The 19,308-nt window shown below is 57.8% G+C and overlaps 1 protein-coding gene across 5 annotated transcripts in view; it reads left to right on the forward strand.

Annotated features, from left to right (window-relative positions):
• The window catches only part of Nphp4 (nephrocystin 4), a 109,824-nt gene that overhangs the window by 14,145 nt on the left and 76,371 nt on the right, over nt 1-19,308 (forward strand). For 3 of the 5 annotated variants that reach the window (XM_047521899.1, XM_047521906.1, XM_047521902.1), the window contains exons 5-10: nt 3,654-3,826; nt 4,830-4,894; nt 6,498-6,653; nt 13,436-13,572; nt 16,699-16,880; nt 17,556-17,682. The exons of 1 other annotated variant lie outside the window; for it this stretch is intronic. In XM_047521899.1, the coding sequence (XP_047377855.1) occupies nt 3,654-3,826; nt 4,830-4,894; nt 6,498-6,653; nt 13,436-13,572; nt 16,699-16,880; nt 17,556-17,682 (840 nt within the window). The remainder of the gene's footprint in view (nt 1-3,653; nt 3,827-4,829; nt 4,895-6,497; nt 6,654-13,435; nt 13,573-16,698; nt 16,881-17,555; nt 17,683-19,308) is intronic. One more of the 5 variants, XM_047521913.1, reaches the window with a different exon arrangement.

Genomic DNA, 19,308 nt, shown 5'->3' on the forward strand with positions numbered 1-19,308 from the left:
GGTCATGAGAGCCATGTGGTTCTCCTTCAGAAGTGGGTGCTGTCAGGGAGCACGAGTGTCATCCCACCCAGGCTCCCGGAAGCCCTTCTGCGCCGCCTGACGTGAGGCTCACCCCGCCAGGGCCCCACGGCAGGCACTGCCTCTCGGCGTTTCTCCTGCGGCCGGTGGGGGAAGGCCGTGTCCTGACATGAGTGGTCACGGCACAGTAGCTGCAGCTTTGCTTCTGAGGGAACCGTGTCCGTGAGGCGCCTCCCTTGGCCTGCCCATTCGCCGGCAGTGCTGTCCTCCGGGAGGGCCACCCTCCTCTCTGGCTCAGCAGGAACACTCCGGGGGCTCTGAACCTCCAGCACACCCCAGAGGATGGTTTCCAGAGGAGAGTGCCCTCCCCGTGTTTCCAGTGCCGGCCTGGTGGGATGGCGACGGCACTGCCACTCGTTTGGAGACACAGAACGCTTTCAGGGTGGTTTTGTTGTGTGTGCTTCGATGTCAGGCTCTGGGCTGGTCCTTGCTCTGGCTCTCCTGCCCTGCGTTTTCTGAGCTTTGCTGTGAGCACTGGATCTGATGTAGCACGCGTGTGGGCCAGCCCTGCCTGCCACTGGGCCCCTGGGGGTGCGGTCATGTTACCTGCACTCTCAGGTCCTGAGTCCACTCCTCTGTAGCTGGGAGAGGACAGTGTGTCTCGCAGGGGCTGCTGAGGGTGCAGGAGTGTGTTTCCCACACAGGCCCCAGGAGGCAGTCGGTGTTCTGCGGCAGATGTTGGTTGGGCACCTTCTGTGTGCCCGGCCTCCCTTAGGAGCTGGGTGTGCTCCTAATGATGAGGTCACGTGTGGCGCTTTCAGCAGGCTTGGAGTTCCATTTGTGTAGACCAGGGTTTCTCCCCCGTGGCACCCCTGACATCCAGGTGGGTCCTCCTCTGCTCGGTAATGGGTGGCGAGGGCCTGAGCCGTCACTGGTGAGATTTTCTGGCTTTTGGACTTGAGAGTGTGTGTCCTGGAGGAGGGCTGGTTCGGCCACGCTGGCTGGGCTCGGGCTGTCAGTGTTGGATGTCTGACTGGGAAGCAGGCCTGTCCTGAGGCTGCGCTGGTGGGTGGAAGCTGGGCAGGGTGACTGGCCCTCCCGAAGGTGTTCTGCTCAAGGTGCATCTTAAGCAAGTTCTTTGGAAGTGCTGGTTTAATTTCTCTCAGTTCTTCCTTGGCCTTCAGGCACATGTCAGCAGGGGTGGGTCACCTAGCAGGCCCTGGGGACACCTCTCGGTGCAGCCTCTTCCTGAAGACACAGCAGCAGAGCCCAATTTCAGTCTTGTCATTGTGGGTGAGAAATGGAAACCCGGCCTGAGGCGAATGGTGTCCATGTTTTTTGAAGATGAAGGCATTAGGACAGGAGCATTTAGATGATTTATGAATCTGTTTATCCTGTCAGGGAGGAAGCTTGTCAATGCAGATGAGTGGGAGGTGAGGCAGGGTGAACCCGAGCCTGTCTCTCCCGTCTCGAGTGGCCTTCTCCCGCGGGTGATTGGATGGGCTCGACTTGAACACTTAATCATGCAGATTCAGTGGATGCATAGAATATTCCTCTCAAAATGTATGGCGTTGGTGTTAATCAAATTCCTCATGACTAAAGGGCCCATTTACAGGTATGGCTCAGTGGGGTGCTCTTGGGTTCTGGCTGAGCCTGCTTCCCAGGAAGGCAGGGGCTCTAAGGTACAGGTGACCCAGTAAGGGTGACTTCATGGTGATGGTGGGGGGTGGTGGGTGGTGGTTCAAGCTGTGCAGAGGTTTCCATGTTTCTGCCCCGGGAGGCTCCTGCCTTGTGTGTCAGAGCTGCTGGGTCTTGAGCAGTATCGGCAGTGGGTATCTGCTCAGTCCATCATTTATAAAGCTGGTGAACCTTGAACTTGGCTAAGGCTGGGTTGTGTTTTCCAGGTTCCTCATGAGTTCTTTCTCACGGAAGCGTTCCCACACTGGATGGTCAGTAAATGACTTTTGGAAGAGTGTGCCTCCTTGTCAGTCAGCAGTGGTACTGACAGGACTGTCTGAACCTGACCTGCCTTTCAGCGAGCGGCTGCCTCTTCTCAGGAAAGACACACTTGTAGGTTCTAGGCTGGCCTGCTGAGATGTGAGGGCCCTGTCCTCCCTGCTGTTCCAGCCTCCCTGTGATGGTTGCTGGAGGTGAGCGAAGGGGAGAGAGCAGCCACCACCGGAGCCCTCCTCTGCTCAGGTGGAGCAATTGATTGCAGGGTGACCTCTAAGCTGGGAGACGACTTTTGCTTCGTATTGGAGTTTGAAAGGTTTGTTTACTGCAGTGTTCATGGAACTGATGTGCACAGGTGTAAATGTACAGGTGGTAGTGACAGACCTGGCTGTGCAGCGGGGCTTCTTAAACCTTGCTGAGTCTTTGAAGCAGAAACATGACTCTCCCAGTCCAACCACCTGTCAGCTGTGAGTGGTCATCATTTCATCGTTTTGCAATAAAAGATAATAGAACGGCGATTTATATCTCATGGTGGATATTTTAATGTGTCTCTCTGTTATCCTGGGCTGACAGTCTGTGATTACAGTAAACGTTCTCTCGGTGACACGTGGTAAGGACTCGTTAATGGGGAGTCAGTGCAGCAGGCTGGCCTCTGCCCTGCCTCTGGAGGGTGGCTCTGCCTTGCACCCGCTCGGTCTGGAAGCCAGCTCAGCGCCACTTGTGAGTGCCGTGCACTGGATACTGACGCCCATGGCTGGCAGACGCAACCAGCAGCTCCGCCTCCGCCTTCTGAGCCTGCACCTGGGTCAGTGTTAACTGGAAGTAACTGCACTGAATTGACTGAGGCAGGAAACAGCAGGAGTGAAGGGAGTGTGAGCAGGAGCGTGTGCCTCACCCAGTTCCCCTCTGCCCCGGGACACGGGAGCCAGAGGCCCCACTGAGTGTTGGGATGAAGAGGTTCAAAGGGAGCATCTGTTAAGATGGGGTTGAATATCCTCTACTTGGTTTAGGCCCCCACATCTTTTAATAAGATCGCTGGGTCATCATAAGAGACGTTGGTCAGGCTCTGAACTGGGATATTTACTCAGCACCTGGCGAAATCCAAGGGTCCTGCTGGTGTACACACAGTGAGTTCAGGTGGACTATCACGAAACCTCCACATGAAACAGGGTCAGTTTGGTCTCAGCAGTCGGGATGGAAGTTCTGTACTGACTGTTGGCTGGGCCTGGGGCAGGAGGAGGCCAGCAGATGTGTGTGTTTGCAGGGGACTTGTTCTCTCCTGGGCTAAGGTAACCAGTCCTTCCTGGAGTCACCTGCCTCTGTTGCAGGTGCACAGCTGGCCAGCTTTTCTTCCCCAGGGGCCCCAAGGCCTGCTGGCATCTGTGAGATGGAGTTCCCCGGGTTGAAAGCGCCCGAGCAGAGGCAAAGTATGTGGGGCCTGGGCATGGGCCCCTGGGAGGAGAAGTCCTGCCACGTCTTTAGACTCTGGGGAGTGGCTTCCTGTGCTTATTCTTTCCCCATGGGAAAGGCAGGGCTGCACGTGAGAGCGTGGCACAGTCCCAGTACTTGTGGCATCCGCAGCAGGTCTGGTACCTGCATCCTCTGACTGCCTCCCTCTCTGCTGGCTGGGAACACAGCTCGTCACCTGGCTCTGCCTAGAGGCCCTCTGATCTGTTTTGCAGGCTTTCTACTTCCATACGCCCTTAAACCACCCAAATATCGTGGCCGTGGTGGAGGTGGTCACTGAAGGCAGGAAGCAGGATGGGACCCTCCAGTCACTGTCCTGTGGGTTTGGAATTCTTCGGATCTTCAGCAGCAAGCCTGAATCTCCAACCTCTGCTTCCCAGGACAAGCGGTATCTGCTTTGTTTTCCCCTTCTGGGGTCCTCATTCTCTTTCATGGTGGCCTAACTGCTGCACCTGTGATCATGGGGCTTTAAGTTTGTGTTCACGACAGTATACTGTAGGAGATTTTTACTTGTTTTATTTATCATTATTATTGTTAGTTTTGCCACTTCTGAGCAAGCTGAGGAGTCGTGCTGTGGCCATGAGCGTTGGGTCTGATGTAGCACACACGTGGGCCAGCCCTGCCTGCCCCTGGGCCCCTGGGGGTGCAGGCATGTTACCTGCACTCTCAGGTCCTGAGTCCACTCCTCTGTAGCTGGGAGAGGACAGTGTGTCTCGCAGGGGCTGCTGAGGGTGCAGGAGTGTGTTTCCCACACAGGCCCCAGGAGGCAGTCGGTGTTCTGCGGCAGATGTTGGTTGGGCACCTTCTGTGTGCCCGGCCTCCCTTAGGAGCTGGGTGTGCTCCTAATGATGAGGTCACGTGTGGCGCTTTCAGCAGGCTTGGAGTTCCATTTGTGTAGACCAGGGTTTCTCCCCCGTGGCACCCCTGACATCCAGGTGGGTCCTCCTCTGCTGGGGGAGGACGCTTGGCAGCACCCCTGGCCTCCCTCTGCTAGATGCCAGTAGCACCTGCACCCAGTTGTGACGACTCACAGCCTCTCCAGACGCTGCCAACTGTGCCCGGGGTGAAGTCACCCTGAAGGAGTGTGCTGCTCTGGCGACAGGCCACGCAGTCCCTCAGACCTTGTTTTTCTTGGGACGTTGGGTTTGGTGATTTTTCCCTTGGTGGTGTTTTCTTGCTTCTTGGGCCTGGGGCTGCAGGTATGCCCAGTGTGCTGGGCATGTTGTGGAGCTCCGGGCATGGGCCCGTGACGCCGTCAACTGCCTGTGTTTCTGCAGAGGCCATGGCTGGCAGCGCTGGAAGGCTTTAGAGGAGTGGCGAGAAGCAGAGCTGGCCTGCGGTGACCAGTGCACACTGGCTGGTTGACGTGGTTCCCTGGTCCTGTTTTCCAGGTTGAGGCTGTACCATGGCACCCCCAGAGCCCTGCTGCACCCACTTCTCCAGGACCCCGTGGAGCGTAAGAACCGGCCTGGCCTTGGTGGCACAGCTGAGCCTATGACTTTCCTGAGCACACTGCTGCCGTCAGCATGTGCTGCTGTTTCTGAGTGTTAGCTGGCTTCAGCTTTGCTCAGTTATTTAATAGTTTCTGGCAAATGTGTCATGGACTTGCTTTTTGCATCATTTAAAAAACTGAAATGCACCAGCCCAAAAGAAAGGCATTGCTTTGCCAGGAGAGCTGGGGGTGTGTCCTGTGGCAGCCACCTGGAGTGGGGAGGCTTCCTGGCCTCTGATGACATCTTGCCTATAGATGAAGCAGATGGCTGGCCACTGGCTGTGCAGCAAGACCTCCGATTGTGAAGTCGTTGCTTATCACTAACAGCGAAGCCTTCCAGCTGTGCTGACCTGATGGGGACATCTGTGGGAACTAAGTGGCCCTGCAGGGAGGCCTGCCCCATTGCAGGGGAGCTTCCTGCTGGGTTTCTGTTGGGATGTGTGGCCCCCTTTGATGGGCAGGAGAGGCTCCTGCAGTGGGGACTATCTGGAAGGACATCCTGGAGGCTGAAAGTAGATGCCGAACTTGACCCCAGGGAGAGTGGAGGGGAGAGTGGTGGGAGGTGACTCTGCTGCGGAGGGGGGCTTTGTCCTTGGAGATGTGGTCCTGACTCCCCTCTTGTGTGTGTGCACACTGTGGCCTGTGGCAAAATGTCCAGCAGCATCCCCCCTGCCCCAAATTTGATGAAAATCTTGAGATAGGGGAGCAATCAGTTGGAAAGTTAATTTTATTTATAAAGATTGCTTTTTGGATATTTTTCAATTGAATTTAATTATTTTTTGCCAGGATTTTTCTCTCCTGAAATATCCAGGGTGGTCAGGGTTCTACCCCACAGTTTCATGAAAAACTCTTGAGTGGGAATGGGGACGGGGCCAGCCTCCAGCCAGCAGCCTCCATCCGCTCCATTGGCATTTCCAGAAATTTGCTGGTAATGGTGATGGCTTTACACGGTCAGAGTTCAAAAGCTTTGAAGAAGTGTAGAAACCGAGAGTGAACTCTCTTCTGCCTGCCTGCCTCGCCTCTGCAGCTAGCCTCCCTCTGGGAGCTGGTGGGGACCCTGGTGGCTCTTTTTGCGACACTGAGCAGACGTCTGTCTGAAGCCTTGCTTTTTTCTTAAAGTTCACCTCGGAGGGCGTTTCTTATCAGCACCTAGAAAGCACCTCCTCTCTCTGGCTGCAGGGCATTTCCTCCCATTGACATCCCACGGTCAGATCCTTCCCGGTGGACCCCTGGGCAGCTCTGTGAGAGCTGGGCCAGCCTTGCCACGGGGGCAGCTGGGCTGAGCACATGGAAGACTAGCCTGAGGCTGAGTGCTTGCCTAGCACGCAGAGGCCCTAGTTGTGTCGCCAGAACCACAAAAGCAGACAAAATCCACAAAAGCCAGAAAGCAAATTCAAAAGCCCCAAGCAAAACGGTCCCTGCGCTTTCCATCTCTAGGCTGACTGGGCAGAAGGACTCCCCAGTCTCAGACAAGATGTCCTTCCTGTGTGGTGGTGACTCTGAGTCTGTTTCCTGCTGCGGGACTGAAGCGCCTTGGCTTCAGCCCATGCTGTTGCTCTTCCCCCAGAAAACAAGCACATGACCCTCATCGAGAGCTGCAGCCTGCTCTACACCCTGCGGCCACACCCGCCGCTGGAGCCTGCCTTCCACCTCGTGCCCCCGAACCTCCTGGTGTCGGGGCTGCAGCGGATCCCTGGCCTCCTCCCAGCTCACAGTGAAACCGGTGAGGCCCCCTTTGGTCTGTTGGTTTAGGGTCGAGCCTCAGAGGACCGGCCTTCTCCGGGTGGGTGAGTGGCCACAGTCCTGCCCTCGTTCCACATGCAGCCGGAGAGCAGGCAGCACGGCCATCCCCAATCCCTTCTGAGGAGCGAGCTGCGACCCTTTTGTTACCCTTACCTTCTGTTCTGGGAAATACTTTCATAAAACACATCATCCATCTCCCTGCGACCATGGCCAGCAAAGCTGCTGTCACTGGATCTCACCCTTACTATGCCATGGCTTTAGGGGCTTCATTGTCATTATAACTTCTCAGTTGTGGTAAAGTATACGTGAAGTGAAACGTGCCACCTGAGCCATCTTTCAGGGGACACACCACTGTGCAGCCGCTGCCTCCACCATCTCCAGAATGTACTCTTGTCCTCCAGCTGAAGCTTGAGCCTCTAACCCTGAGATGCCCACTCCCCTCCCAGCCCCGCATGCCATTCTGCTGTTGGTCTCTGTGGTTGTGACTACTCTGGGGACCTCCTGTGAGTGGAATCAGGCAGCATCTGTCCCTTGTGACTGGTTCATCTCGCTGCATGATGTCTTTGAGGTGTCTGGTTGCCATGGGTGTCTGTTTCTTTTTAAAGGCTGAGTAGCATTTCACTGTGTGGATGGGTCACGTTTTGTTTATCCATTCTCCTTGGGTGCCTTGGGCTACTCTGTGCTTGACTCCTGTGTGGAGTGCTGCACGTGCTGAGGGCTCAGGGCCCCGCCTTGGTGTGACCTAGCAGCTGGCTCCAGAGAGGAGCTGGTCAGCCCCCAGAGGCTGGGGAGCACTCAGGGTCCTGCTGTGCTCCGGGCTCCTTGGAGGCTGGGGAGCACTCAGGGTCCTGCTGCTGTGCTCCGGGCTCCTTGGAGGCTGGGGCGCACTCAGGGTCCTGCTGTGCTCCGGGCTCCTTGGAGGCTGGGGCGCACTCAGGGTGCTGCTGTGCTCCGGGCTCCTTGGAGGCTGGGGCGCACTCAGGGTGCTGCTGTGCTCCGGGCTCCTTGGAGGCTGGGGCGCACTCAGGGTGCTGCTGTGCTCTGGGATCCTGCCTCACAGTCCTCATGCACCCTCGTGTGGAAACTCTGTTCCTAGTCTGGGGCGCAGTTGGGAGGTGGTGGAAGTTTTAATGGGTGGCGCCTGGGAGGAAGGTAGGTGGTTGGGGTGTGCTCTCAAGTGGTTTCGGGACCCCAGCCCCTTCCTGCCTCTCCACTGCTTCAGGGCCACCACTGCTCCTGTCCTGACGTGCTGTGCTGCCTCAGGCCCAGAGCGATAGGCCAGGTGATCATTTACAGAACCCTCTGAAACCATGGCCCAGATAAACTCACCTTCTCGTAGTCGGTTTACCTCAGGATCTGTCTGTGAGGGAAGCAGGCCAGCGCACTGGCCTTGTGCTCCTTCTGGAGGCCTTTCCTGTGGCTGTGCTGGGAACCCAGAAGGAACCACACTGCCTTTCCCCTCAGCCCTGCACAGGGCTTTCCTGGCTCTGCTGGAGCCTGCCGTGCCCCTCTCTCCTGCTCCAGGAAGCCTGCTTGGCCTCGCTGGGGTGGCCGACACGAGAGCGATGGCCTGTGGGGCTTGGCTCACGGAAACATTCAAGGTCCCGGAGAGAGGATGCAGCTTGGCGCGGCGTGGGGGAGCAGTGGAGCGAGTGCCCAGGTCTGGCCTGCGCAGCAGGGGGTTCGCTGCTGTCTGAGTGGATGCATCCTGGGGCTGGGCGGTCGCGAGATCATCCTGAACCCACTGTCTGTCTAGCCTCCCTGAGAAGGGTGAAGGATGAAAGGCGGTCACCTGCAAGTAGGGAGGAGCTGCACGCCCAGCCTTGGGTCTGCTGTGCGCCCCTCGACTTACGGAGCCCTCCACAGCTGCCTGTGACTCCCGAGAGGGAGGCTGGACAGGGTGCCTCGTTGCCCCTGCTTTGAGTGAAGGGTGGAAACCTGTGCCTGGCTCTGCCTGCCAGCTGTGGCCCATCTCACTGGCCTGGGCGTGTCCTGGGCCCTGGCCAGGGGGACCCTGAGCTCTGCTGTGGCACGTTGTCCTGCTCTGTGCCGATGCTGAGGACCTTGTTGCATGTGGATTTTAGGGTCACTGTGACGGGCTTCCTGACCTGTGTTCTTGGGCCCAGCTGAGTATCCATTCCTCTGTGACTTGCCAACAGGTGTCCCTGGAACTGCTGCCAGGACAGGAAGCACTGCAGGTCCCTGTGGAGTTGCTGCTTCCTTGCTGGATGGGGTAGTGACAGAAGCCCAGGCTCCCAGACAGGCCTGTTTTGCTCTCAGTATCTTGTGGGGAGCTGGGGCTTGCAGGGGGCTGTGTGGCAGCAAGTGGGCTTCTGGAAAGTTTTCAGCCGACCATGGTCTGAGCTGGAGGGGGTCTGCAGACCTGGCTGGGGCTTTCTTAGTGGTGGTCTTCCTTGTTCTCTTGCAGGGGCTTGATCTTATCTCCATGGTTCACTTGTAAAACGCTGCAGCGAGGAGGACTGGGTTGGCATTTTTGTTGAGGTCATTTTCAGGTCACACAAAGTCATGATTCCCAATGCAGAGAGTCCCTTGTGTGGTGGCGTCATGGCCAGGATGCTGATGAGGCCACAGGTTCCTGAGTGAGGACTCCTGCTCAGGATAGTCTGGCTGGTTCCAGAGCTGGACCCACAGCTGCATGGTGCTCAGAACTGGAACCCACGGCCATGTGGGGTGCTCAGGGGGAGTGGTCCAGTTTTCATGGCAACCTTAGCTCTGGAGGAAGGAGCCCTTCCCTTAGCAGGGAGGACCCGTGATTCCCAAGGTGGCTGAGGACAGCCCCTGGCCGCTTTCAGGAGGTTGTTGGAGAGTGAGCAGTGCGTGGGTGGAGTTGTGGCAGCCGGGCCCAGTGACCTAACCAGACAGCTGGTGCCTCTTGGTTGTGGCTGGTGCTTGGCTGTTGGGCGAGTGATGATTTCAGATGGAGGAATGACACTGTTGCTGGAGACCTCAGGCCAGCTGTGGCTCCCACCTGCTCTGCTCCCGGCATTGCTAGCCTCCCCCAGCCTTTGTTTCCTCTGTAAAATGGGGACAGAACTGTGATGGGTGGAAAATGAGATGGACTGGCAAAGCGCCAGCAAGCGTGAGTTGCTGCTCTTGCCTCGGGTCCCCCTGTCTGAAGTACACCTGAAATGCTCGCTGCCCTTGGGGTGTGTCCTGGAAGCCCTGCTCTTTTCCAGTGAAGTCCTTCAACACAGGGCGAGGAGACTCTGCTCCTGTCCGGCTGTGTTTCCTCCAGTCTTGGCTGCCTGAAGGCCACAGAGCAACAGGTGATGGAGCCAGGCACTTTGCTCTGGAGTCTGCGACTCTCACGGGAGGCCCAGCCCTGTGCTGGCCTCACTGGGCCTCCAGACCTAGAAGGTTCTGAGCACTGCAGCGGGGGCTCCTCCATCTGGGTGTCTTCCTCCTGTGTGGTTTCCTTGCCTCCGTGCAGACCCGGGTTGCAGCTGTGGGCATGGCCCTTGGGGATGGCCATGGGAGTTTGCCTGTCCATGTGTGGGCCACTCTGGGAACAGTGGGCTCTGCCACCGTTCAGCTCCTCAGTGGCTCCACTCCTTCTGTTGCATTGCTGCCCTTTGAAGTTAAGACACTGGGCACCAAGGTGGTCCTCCCTAAAGGGTGGTCCTTGTCCACCATTGTTCAGTTTTCTTGGGAAAAAAAGCAGTACATAACTGGTGGTGGGTGTGCCCGACACACCTTCAGAGCTGCAGGCCTGCCGCCATGATGGCCCCGCAGTGGAGCCGGTGCCCGCCTGTTGGGGCTCATCTTAGACGTGCCGGTGTGTCGCCAGGCACTCACCAGGCTCTGCACCACATTTCCGTTCTCAGTGGCTTCGGGTCCTCCTTGTGGATTCTGTGCATGTGACGTCACCTGCTCCCATAGCTGGTCGTCACCCCCGGTCATGACTCAGCCCTTTCCTGCCTCTCGTGGAGTCCTGTGGAGCCACGGACAGTCAAGAGTTTGTTGCACCCCTCCCGGCAGGGTGGAACAGGGGTGCTCTGCCTTTGTCTCAGGGCTCAGCAGAGAGGGTGACCAGATGGGGATGGTGCCTGTTAGTGGGGCGGCCCCTGGAGTCACGGCTGAGCCCCGGCTGCTCTTTTGCTAAGTACGGTGTGCAATGCAGTGCAGGCTGTTCTGGGATTTAGGATCAGTGTCTCCACGGCCCCTGCGTGTGCACGCACGTCTCTCCTGGGAGCCGAGACCCACGTGCTCTAATTTAGGTTCACTGGGACTCTGGAGCAACTCCATGAGTTGCGAGGCCCACGGGTGAACTCAGCCCCACGCTGTGCGGTGGGCACCGCCTCCTACCTTGTTCAGCTGTGGAAAGGGGTCTGCAGAGTGCCAGAAACTGACTTGGGGACAGGAGTAGAGTTGGGGTTCGCACTAGGCCTGGCACCCGAGCCCTTCTGCGTTCCGGTGACGCCCGCCCCCAGAGAAGCTCCTCTGCTCTCCTGAGGAGGTGGTACCTCGGTGACTCAGTTGGCGGGCCCTGACCACTCCCTGCTGACTGGCCCTGCTCTGGTGACTCCCTGGCAGTCGTGGGCAGGACAGCAGGATGCACAGGGGTGGCCCCGGCCCTGTCATGACTGTAGCATCTCCATTCGACTCCCTCCTGGCTCCAGGCCACTCAGCTCTCACTGTAGCCTGTCTGTCCCCTGCTGTCATCTGTGCTGCTAGTAGCTGGGTTGTGTCTGTCCCTGCTTTGGCCCCCTGCAGCTGTGGCCCCAGGCGAGGTCAGTTCTTGACACCGGGTTCCCTGTGTGTGTCGCAGCTGGTTGTCTGTCACTGTCACAGCTGCCTTGTGAGCATGCAGAGACCTGTGCGCCAGGGTCCTGCAGCAGCAGCCAGGAGCAGTGTGCCACCTGTGTGTGGGTGAGGAGGGCTCCGAGTTTCCCTTTCTGTTTCTGTAGAAGTTAAGACATCGGCAGAGTCGAGGTCAGTGCTGTGTGAAGGTGGCCTGTTGTCACTGCCACTGGCAGAGGGTGGGGTCCGCCTGGGGTGGCAGCGCCTTTGCTGTCAGTGACAGGGAGGTCAAGTTGGAGTGTGCTGGAGTGGTCCAGCGGGCAGTGTCCACAGGGGCTGCTCTGTATGCTAGGGCCTCCAGGCGTTGACAGGGTGAAACAGTGGTGTCCTGGGAGACAGCTCTCTGGTGGCTTATAGAAGTCCCCAGGCGGGGGCACTCTGAATGGTGCCAGTGGTGTGAAGGCTGAGAGCGGGGGCCTCAGCACGGGAGGTGGTGCCAGACTCCAGGTGCACGTGGGCATGACCACCTCCCTTCTGTCGGTGAGGTTCAGCTGGAGTCCTCATGTCCACTGACAGCGCCCTCGCCCCTGTGTCCAGCTGACTCTGTGGCCAGTGGCCATGCTGGTCTAGAGCAGGTTCTGGGTGAAACAGCTGTGCTGCTGGCCAACACGGTGCAGGTCTTCAGTGGGCTCGCTGAGATGGCACCCTCGGAGTGCTCCAGGCCCACTGTCTTGGGGACACGTGAATTAAGGAGGACAGAGTTTCCGCCTGCCTAGTGGGGAGTGGAGTCTGCAGGCCTGGCCTTCGTGTTCCCGTCTTGCTCTTCTTCCTGGCCCTGCTCGCCGCCTCTGCCTCCTCTCGCCTGCATTCTCCTCTGGCTTGCTTTGCTGAGATGCTCTCTGCTCGCCTGGACTGACCTGAGCACTGGACAGCATCCCAGGGCCCTGCTGGCTGTCTCAGGGCCCAGGGGCCTTGCTGCTTGCCTTCCCAGAAGAAGCGTAGGAGCCCTTGTGCACTGCTGGGGCCTCCTGCTGCCCTGCACGGGTGCCACGCCTGTTGAGAACCTTGCTCCCTCTCTCTGCTTCCTGTTTTCTGGCTGGGTGCAGGGAGAGCCCCAGCTCAGGTCATGCCTAGGATGCTCGCTCAGCCACCATGCAGATGGTGGACTTCAGGCCATCCCACAACACAAAAGTGACCATTTACCCATTTCTCAGTGGGCAGTGCAGGGCTGTTAGGCACAGTCACGTTGTGTTGCATCTGTCCCTGTTGTCTGATCCCGGGCTCTCGCGGACACAAAGGCGAAGATGAGCTCGCCTTCTTCCCAGCTGGCCTGTCCTGCCTTCTGACAGCAGTCTCCTCAGCACCAAGTGTTTATTTAACTTTGGAATTGTCTTTTAAAAACCTGAGACCCAGTGCCTAAGATGCAAATGCTCACAAACCCCTAGGAAGAGTCGGAGGTGGAGAGTCGGAGGTGGAGAGTCGGAGGCAGAAAAGTGCGGGGTTGGCAGAGGAGGCGCAGACGGCTGTGTAGTTGGGGCAGCTGCTTCGCCTGGTTCTGCAGGGTGGACCAGACCTGCTCCTTGCCTCGGCCGACCTGTGCTGGGCGCTGACCTCCGGAGCCAAGGTGGGGCTTCTGGCTCAGGACCAGGACTCGTTTCCTGGGGTGCCACCCCGTCTGTGTTTGCTTGCTGGGAAGCCCATGTGTACGTGGCCCTGTCTCAGCACCTTGCCTGCTTCCTTGCTGAGGAGGAGGAAGTGGCCGCGCCCAGCCAGCGGGCAGTGAAGTGCTTTGCCTTCTGCACCTGTGTTCTCCGAACTGCCCAGTTGTAAACTCTGCCTCTGGAGGCGGGTCCTGCACTGTGAGTGGCAGGGCCTGGGGCGCCCTGTCGGAGTGGCTCCCATGCTTCTCCTCGCCCCGAGGTCCCACTGCCTGTGGTCTGAGGGCTGGGGGCCCTCTGCCTGCTCGCCCAGTGCCATCTCACACGAGCCCTCTCTCTACAGGCGACACCCTCCGGAAGCCTCGCCTCCAGAAGCCCGTCACGTGGCACCTGGACGACCTGTTCTTCACCCTGTACCCTTCCCTTGAGAAGTTCGAGGAGGGGCTTGTGGAGCTCCTCACCTGCGACCACCTCCAGGAGGTACTGTTGGCCACTGTGAGGAGGGCATCGGGGGGCTGCACCAGCTGCTGGCATCTAGGGCTGCTGGGGCAGACGGTGTGCCAGGTGATGGTCCCGTCTCTCCCAACTTGGTGGCTGAAGTGGGACACTGTTTTTGTCCCTGAGTTGGTGTAAAGCAGGTCTCATGAGACCCATCTCCTCCAGCAGCCAGGCCCTGGAGGTCTTCCAGCCCCCGTCCTGGTAGGTGACAAAGGTGCTGTTGGTTGGAGACACTGACTCTCATCTCAGTGGATCACAAAACAGCCCTCATTTAAAGCAAATCATGACCCCAAGTGCACACAGGTGACCCAGGCAGTGTGGCTCATTCAAGAGAGTTTGTTGCTCACCTCTCAAAGTCGCTGAGAAGGTCTCGTCCTGCTGTCCACATGGACATGTGCCTGGAAGCCCTTACCTGGAAGCCCGTGGGCACACTCACCTCTTCCTGGTCCCTGCCCTGGCAGGTGTTTCCTGTCCCTGATTGGGGGATCTGCCCACCCATGGGGCAGGGACGTGCATGTGGCCACAGTGAGACACAACACACTGTGCCCCCGTGTGCACATCTGCTCACGCGTGCTGTGCAGGTGGCCCCTGTGCTGAGGGCTCCTCTTCCCGTCCCACTGACGACAGCTTGCAGGCGGTGAGACCCGAGTGTGAGGGCAGCTCGAGTTCTGGCGCCTCGCGACCAGGCTTCTCTAGGATATTCCGCACACAGCTCATTTGTGCACCGGAAGGTCCTCAGAACCTTTGCAGGTTTGGGGGACTTCTCGTTTCATCCTTTGTCCCAGATGCCCATCCCTGGCCCCTGTTTCTCTGTGCATGGCCCAGGAACAGGAGATGTGCTGTGCAGTGCTTCCGTTCTGCCTGGGCCTGGTACCGGCTGCTCCTTGGCTGAAGCCACCTGCAGGGAGGAGGGGTGGCCCTGTCCCATCTCTCAGCTCTAAAGGATGGGAGGAGAGGCAGCAAGCTTGACTGGGAGAACTGCTTCTTGCCCCTCTGGGTCACAGAGAGCCTTCACTTTTGACTTTCCCACAAGCACCTTTGCCACATAGGACCAGAAGACTGATGTGGCACCTTCTTCCTCCAGTCAGGCCTGTAGTAGGGCAAGGGGCTTGGCAAATGGAGGAGAGGAGAAAGAAGCCTGGGCAAAAGGAGCCCGGCTCCTCCTTGTCTCTCCCGCTCCCAGGCCCTCCTGCTCCCTGTGTGTTTGCTTCTTGTCCTGGGCCTGTCACCAGAGTTGCCGCGAAGCTGTGTGGCTTTGCCTGTATTTCACCTTTATTTCAACAAAGCCTTGTTTTCGTTGTGCTAATGCCATTTGTTGGAGCAGCTGGTGCCACTGTCTTTCACTGTGGCGTTTCTGTGAGTGCCCTGCCGCGTATCTGTCCATCAACAGGGTGGACTTCTGTGCTGCTTCCAGGCTGGGCTGTTAGGACCCTGCTGTGTGTGCTCTTGTGTGTGGATCCTGGCTCTTGGTGGAATCTCGAGCAGGAATTAGCACATCCTTGGTTGTCTGCAAGTAGCTGGCAGGTCAGCCGGAGGCTGGCTGCCAGTCTCTCTCTGAGACCACAGCCTCTGCCCAGAGCCACCGTGGTCTTTTAGAAACATGGACGCAGTGCCTTTCCTCCTGTTCAGACCTCCTGCTGGCTTTGGCTTCTCACTGCCCTTGGATTGACACTGGGCACCTGGCCCTTGTTGGATTTGGCTCTGCCGGCTTCCTGACCCCACTCAGAACTGCTCCCTGGGCTCACCTGTGGACGTGTGCTGGCCGCTGGGCTTTTGGAATGAGGCTCACTTTCCTGGGCATTCTTTCTACAGACCTTCCTGTGGCCCCTGGGCAAACCTGCAGGGCGTGTCCTTCCCTCCAGCTGACCCTGCACTTCCCCAGTGTGCCACGCCTTGGGGACCACCTGGCTTTCCTCTCTGCCCAGCGTTGTCCTCCCTCCCCTCTAGGGAGTGTTTGTGCCCGGGGATAGGCTGCAGGTGCACCATGTGGTGCCAGGGGGCTCGTGGCAGGGCTGCAGTCTCCAGCTGTGCGAGGAGGGGTGGTCCCACTGTTTGGTTCCCATTCTAGTGGTCTGCGCGGTCATCAAGGTTTTAATCGCGTGGGAGCACACGGGCCTTTGCTCCTCCCATTCTTAAAACCTAGCTCTGCCTAACGTGGTCTCGCGTGGGTGTGGAAGAGAAGCCGTCTGCGTGGCAGCCATTTTCTTGGGAGTTCCAGTTGTTTTCTTGTTTTTCAGTGGGTTGTTTGAAGGGAAAGATGTTTTAAGAGTGTCATGTTTGAATTTTACCTGGTTCTCTAAAATAACTTTATTGTGTGTTTTTTTTGTTGTTTATTTTGTTTGTATATTTGTTCCTGTCCAACTGGCAGATATTCGGTTGTCTCTGTAGTTTTATTTTCATTATCCAGAGACTAATAGGCTGAATTTAGGTTCATTCAGCTTGGTTAATGGACACTGGAAAATTCAGAGTTACTTTGCAAAGATTACATAATTTAATAAATGCAAGTGGCCTGGAGGAACACCACCGTTCATTGGTTGGAGCCCTGTTCATTTTTTGTTGAGATGAAGCACTTTAATATCCACTGGTCACTTTGGGACAGACTCCATTTCTGTTGGTTCACGACTTCCTGCCTGAGCATACGCCCTTGTCCTTCCCCTTCCTCCCGAGCCTCAGGTCTGTGTGGGCACAGAGTTGAAACCTGGTGTGCTCTGCCTGTGGGCACCTATCATGTGTCGTCTTGTCTCAGGGGACTGGGCTCCCAGACCTTGGGGACCGGAGTCTTGCTGAGGGAGCTGAGGTCTGTGCAGGAGGTTGCTGCATCTTAGGAATCGTCAGCCACGCCCTGGAAAGCTAGAGTGAGCCTGGTGATCAGGCACTGCAGGGCGTGCTGCCTGGATGAGATGACGCCGTCTGCAAGACCAGGCTCACTAGGAGACACTGGCCAGCAGTCTCGGTTGGGTCAGACAACTGTCCTTTGCTTGAACTCATTGCAAGTGTCCCTTTGTCTGGAAGCTTCTGTCCTTCTGCTTGCCTGACTGCTGGAGCTTTTCTGGCCACCCCTCTTCCTGGTGGCGTGGGACCCATTCCATATCCCTGTGCCTCTTGCAGGGGGGTGGCCTGCTGGACGGCAGGACCCTGGAGGTCCTGGAGCGGCGCCTGCATGTGGGTGTGCACAACGGCCTGGGCTTTGTGCGGAGGCCACAGGTGGTCGTGCTGGTGCCTGAGGTGGACGTGGCCATGACGCGTTCGGCCAGCTTCAGCAGGAGAGTGGGCTCCTCCTCCAGGACCAGGTAGTCTCCCTGGGGTCCCAGGGTGGGTGGGGATACACGAGGAATCAACGATGCAAGCGATGCAAGCCGTGAAGCAGGCCGGGTGTGGAGTCACCAGGACTCTTCCCTGTCACCTTTCCTCTACTGGCTCAGTTATGCCCATTTGTGCAGTTGGGAAAAGCCTGTTCTCGACACTTCGGAGTATGCCGTCTGGACACCTCCTGCAATGGCTGCGGAGGGTCTGGGGCGCCCCGGGCATGCTGAATCCAGGTGTGTCCTGGATTAGGATTGCAAATGATGGAGAACCAGAGGCAGCAAGTGCTTCCTAAACCCATGCCCTGCCATCGCCGCGGGCATCTCCTGATGCAGCAGAGGCTGCTGTCCTCCACAGCAGTCAGTCCCAGAGGATGTGGCCCTCCGCCATGTGGTGCTTCTTGGGGACTTGCCTGAGGCTGCTCTGGCAGTTTGGAGAGGTGCTGACTGTGGCACTTGGGAGAAGAAAGCCCTGGCTGGGGACTACCTGGGGCCAAGCACGTGCAGGGCAGCTCAGCATGGGCACCCTGGCTGTGTCGGCAGTGCTCCCATGTCCCAGGCCCCCCGGGTGCTCCCCTCGCTCTGACTCATGGGGTGGGGATGGGCTCCGGGCAGGGCAGGAGTGACACTCTAACGTGCCCCTGGTTTGTGTTTGTGCCCCAGGTCTGGAAACCAGGCCCTGGTTTTGAGAAGCCGCCTGCGACTGCCCGAGATGGTCCAGCACCCGGCCTTCGCGGTTGTCTTCCAGCTGGAGTATGTGTTCAGCAGCCTCGTGGCGGCAGATGGCAGTGTGAGCATTGCCCTCCGTGCCCAGGCCTCGCCTGCTGATGAGGGCGCCATGTTTCCCACTCAGCTGGGTGTGAGCTGCGGTAGGGCACAAGAGCAGCTCCCGAGTCCCCAGAGCCTTTCCCTGTGCTGGCAGGAGCACGTTCCGTTGGCCACTTAGTGCCCAGTTCAGGATGCTTCATGTGTCGCGATGGCATCTATCTATAATCCTAGAACTGATGGCGCCATTGTCGTGTGTGTTCCATGTGGTCCTAAGTGTAGTGAAGCTCCATCTGCACCAGTAACGAGGGGCTTCCTGCGGTGGATGTGTGTATCCACATCATGGTCAGGAGGAGGAATTCGCAGATGCAGGTGAAGAACTGTGGGCCACAGACATCACGTTCATCATTGGTGTAGACTTCCAAACCAGCTCTTCTTAAGATTCAGTTTTCTGTCTGAGAAAGCCATCTTAGTGAGAAGCCGGCACTGCTGACGGCGTCTTCTGCATTTGGGGGCTGCCCGAGTCGCTGGGCAGCACTCTGTGTGAAGCACAGTGCCCGTTTGCTGCCGACCTCCTCTGCAGTTGCACGCTGGCTTCCACGTCCATCCCAGGCCTGCGATTCAGAGTCCACATTAGGGGGAAATTCCAGCCTACCAGGTGTTGGAGCCAATCCGAGGTCACAGTTGCTTTGATGAAGCTGTTCTTCCCAGCTCTGCTTTAATTTGTCACCCGAAATTTCAGCTGTGTGCACATACCCTGGGGTGGGTGGGCGTGGCTCCCTGAGGGGCAGGGCTTCAGGGCTGGGAAGCCAGTTGGGACACTGGTCTGCAGGGTCCACCCCGGGCTCCGTGGTGCCTTGGGTACTGCTGCCCTGTGTGGGAGTGGGGCGGTGTGCCACCTCGGTGGGGCTCCCTGTTGCTCTGGGCTCTTTCCTCCAGTTAGACCGTGTCCCCTGGGCAGTCTGTGCTGAACTGAGGCGTCTGGCGCTTCGCCAGTGGCAAGTGGCCTCAGCCCTGCTGCCGGCGGAGCTCTCAGGATGTATTGTAGCTCATCCCTTCTTCTCCAGCTGCAGTCTGTGTGAGGCTCCAAGAGGGGCACGTCCCTCTGCAGCGCCCTCCTGCTTCCCAGTTCTTTAGGAGTGCTGGCTCCAGCGGGGTTGAGGCCTTTGCCGATATTTATGCATCCAGGCTGCAGCTTCCTAATTTCCTTCTTCCTTTCCTTTTCTTCTTTCTCTTTTTTTGGCAGTGCTGGGGTTGAACCTAGGGCTTCACATATGCTAAGCAAGTGCTCTACCACTGAGCTGTACCCCAGCCCCCTTCTCTTTTTTAAAGGTTTTATAAAATGGACACTTCAAGCACCAGCAAAAGTGGGGTGGGTGGCAAATGGACGGTGGTCATGTTTGGGTCCTTTGCTGGGCCTCCCATGCTGAGTTGGCTCTGAGGCAGGTCTGGGCATAGTGTCATTTCGTTGGTAAAGGTTTTGCCAATGGATGTTTTTATAAATACTTTTTTTTTTTTTTAATGGGGGAAAATGTCAGACATAAGCAGAGGTAGAGGGGAGCATCTGATGACTCCTGTCCCGTCACCGGGCTGAGGTTTGTCAGCTGATGGCCAGTCTGTCTCCGTTCTCTCTCCCAGGTTGTTTGAGAGC

This window comes from Sciurus carolinensis, chromosome 1, assembly GCF_902686445.1.
Source record: "Sciurus carolinensis chromosome 1, mSciCar1.2, whole genome shotgun sequence".
In the NCBI taxonomy this organism is placed as follows: domain Eukaryota; kingdom Metazoa; phylum Chordata; class Mammalia; order Rodentia; family Sciuridae; genus Sciurus; species Sciurus carolinensis.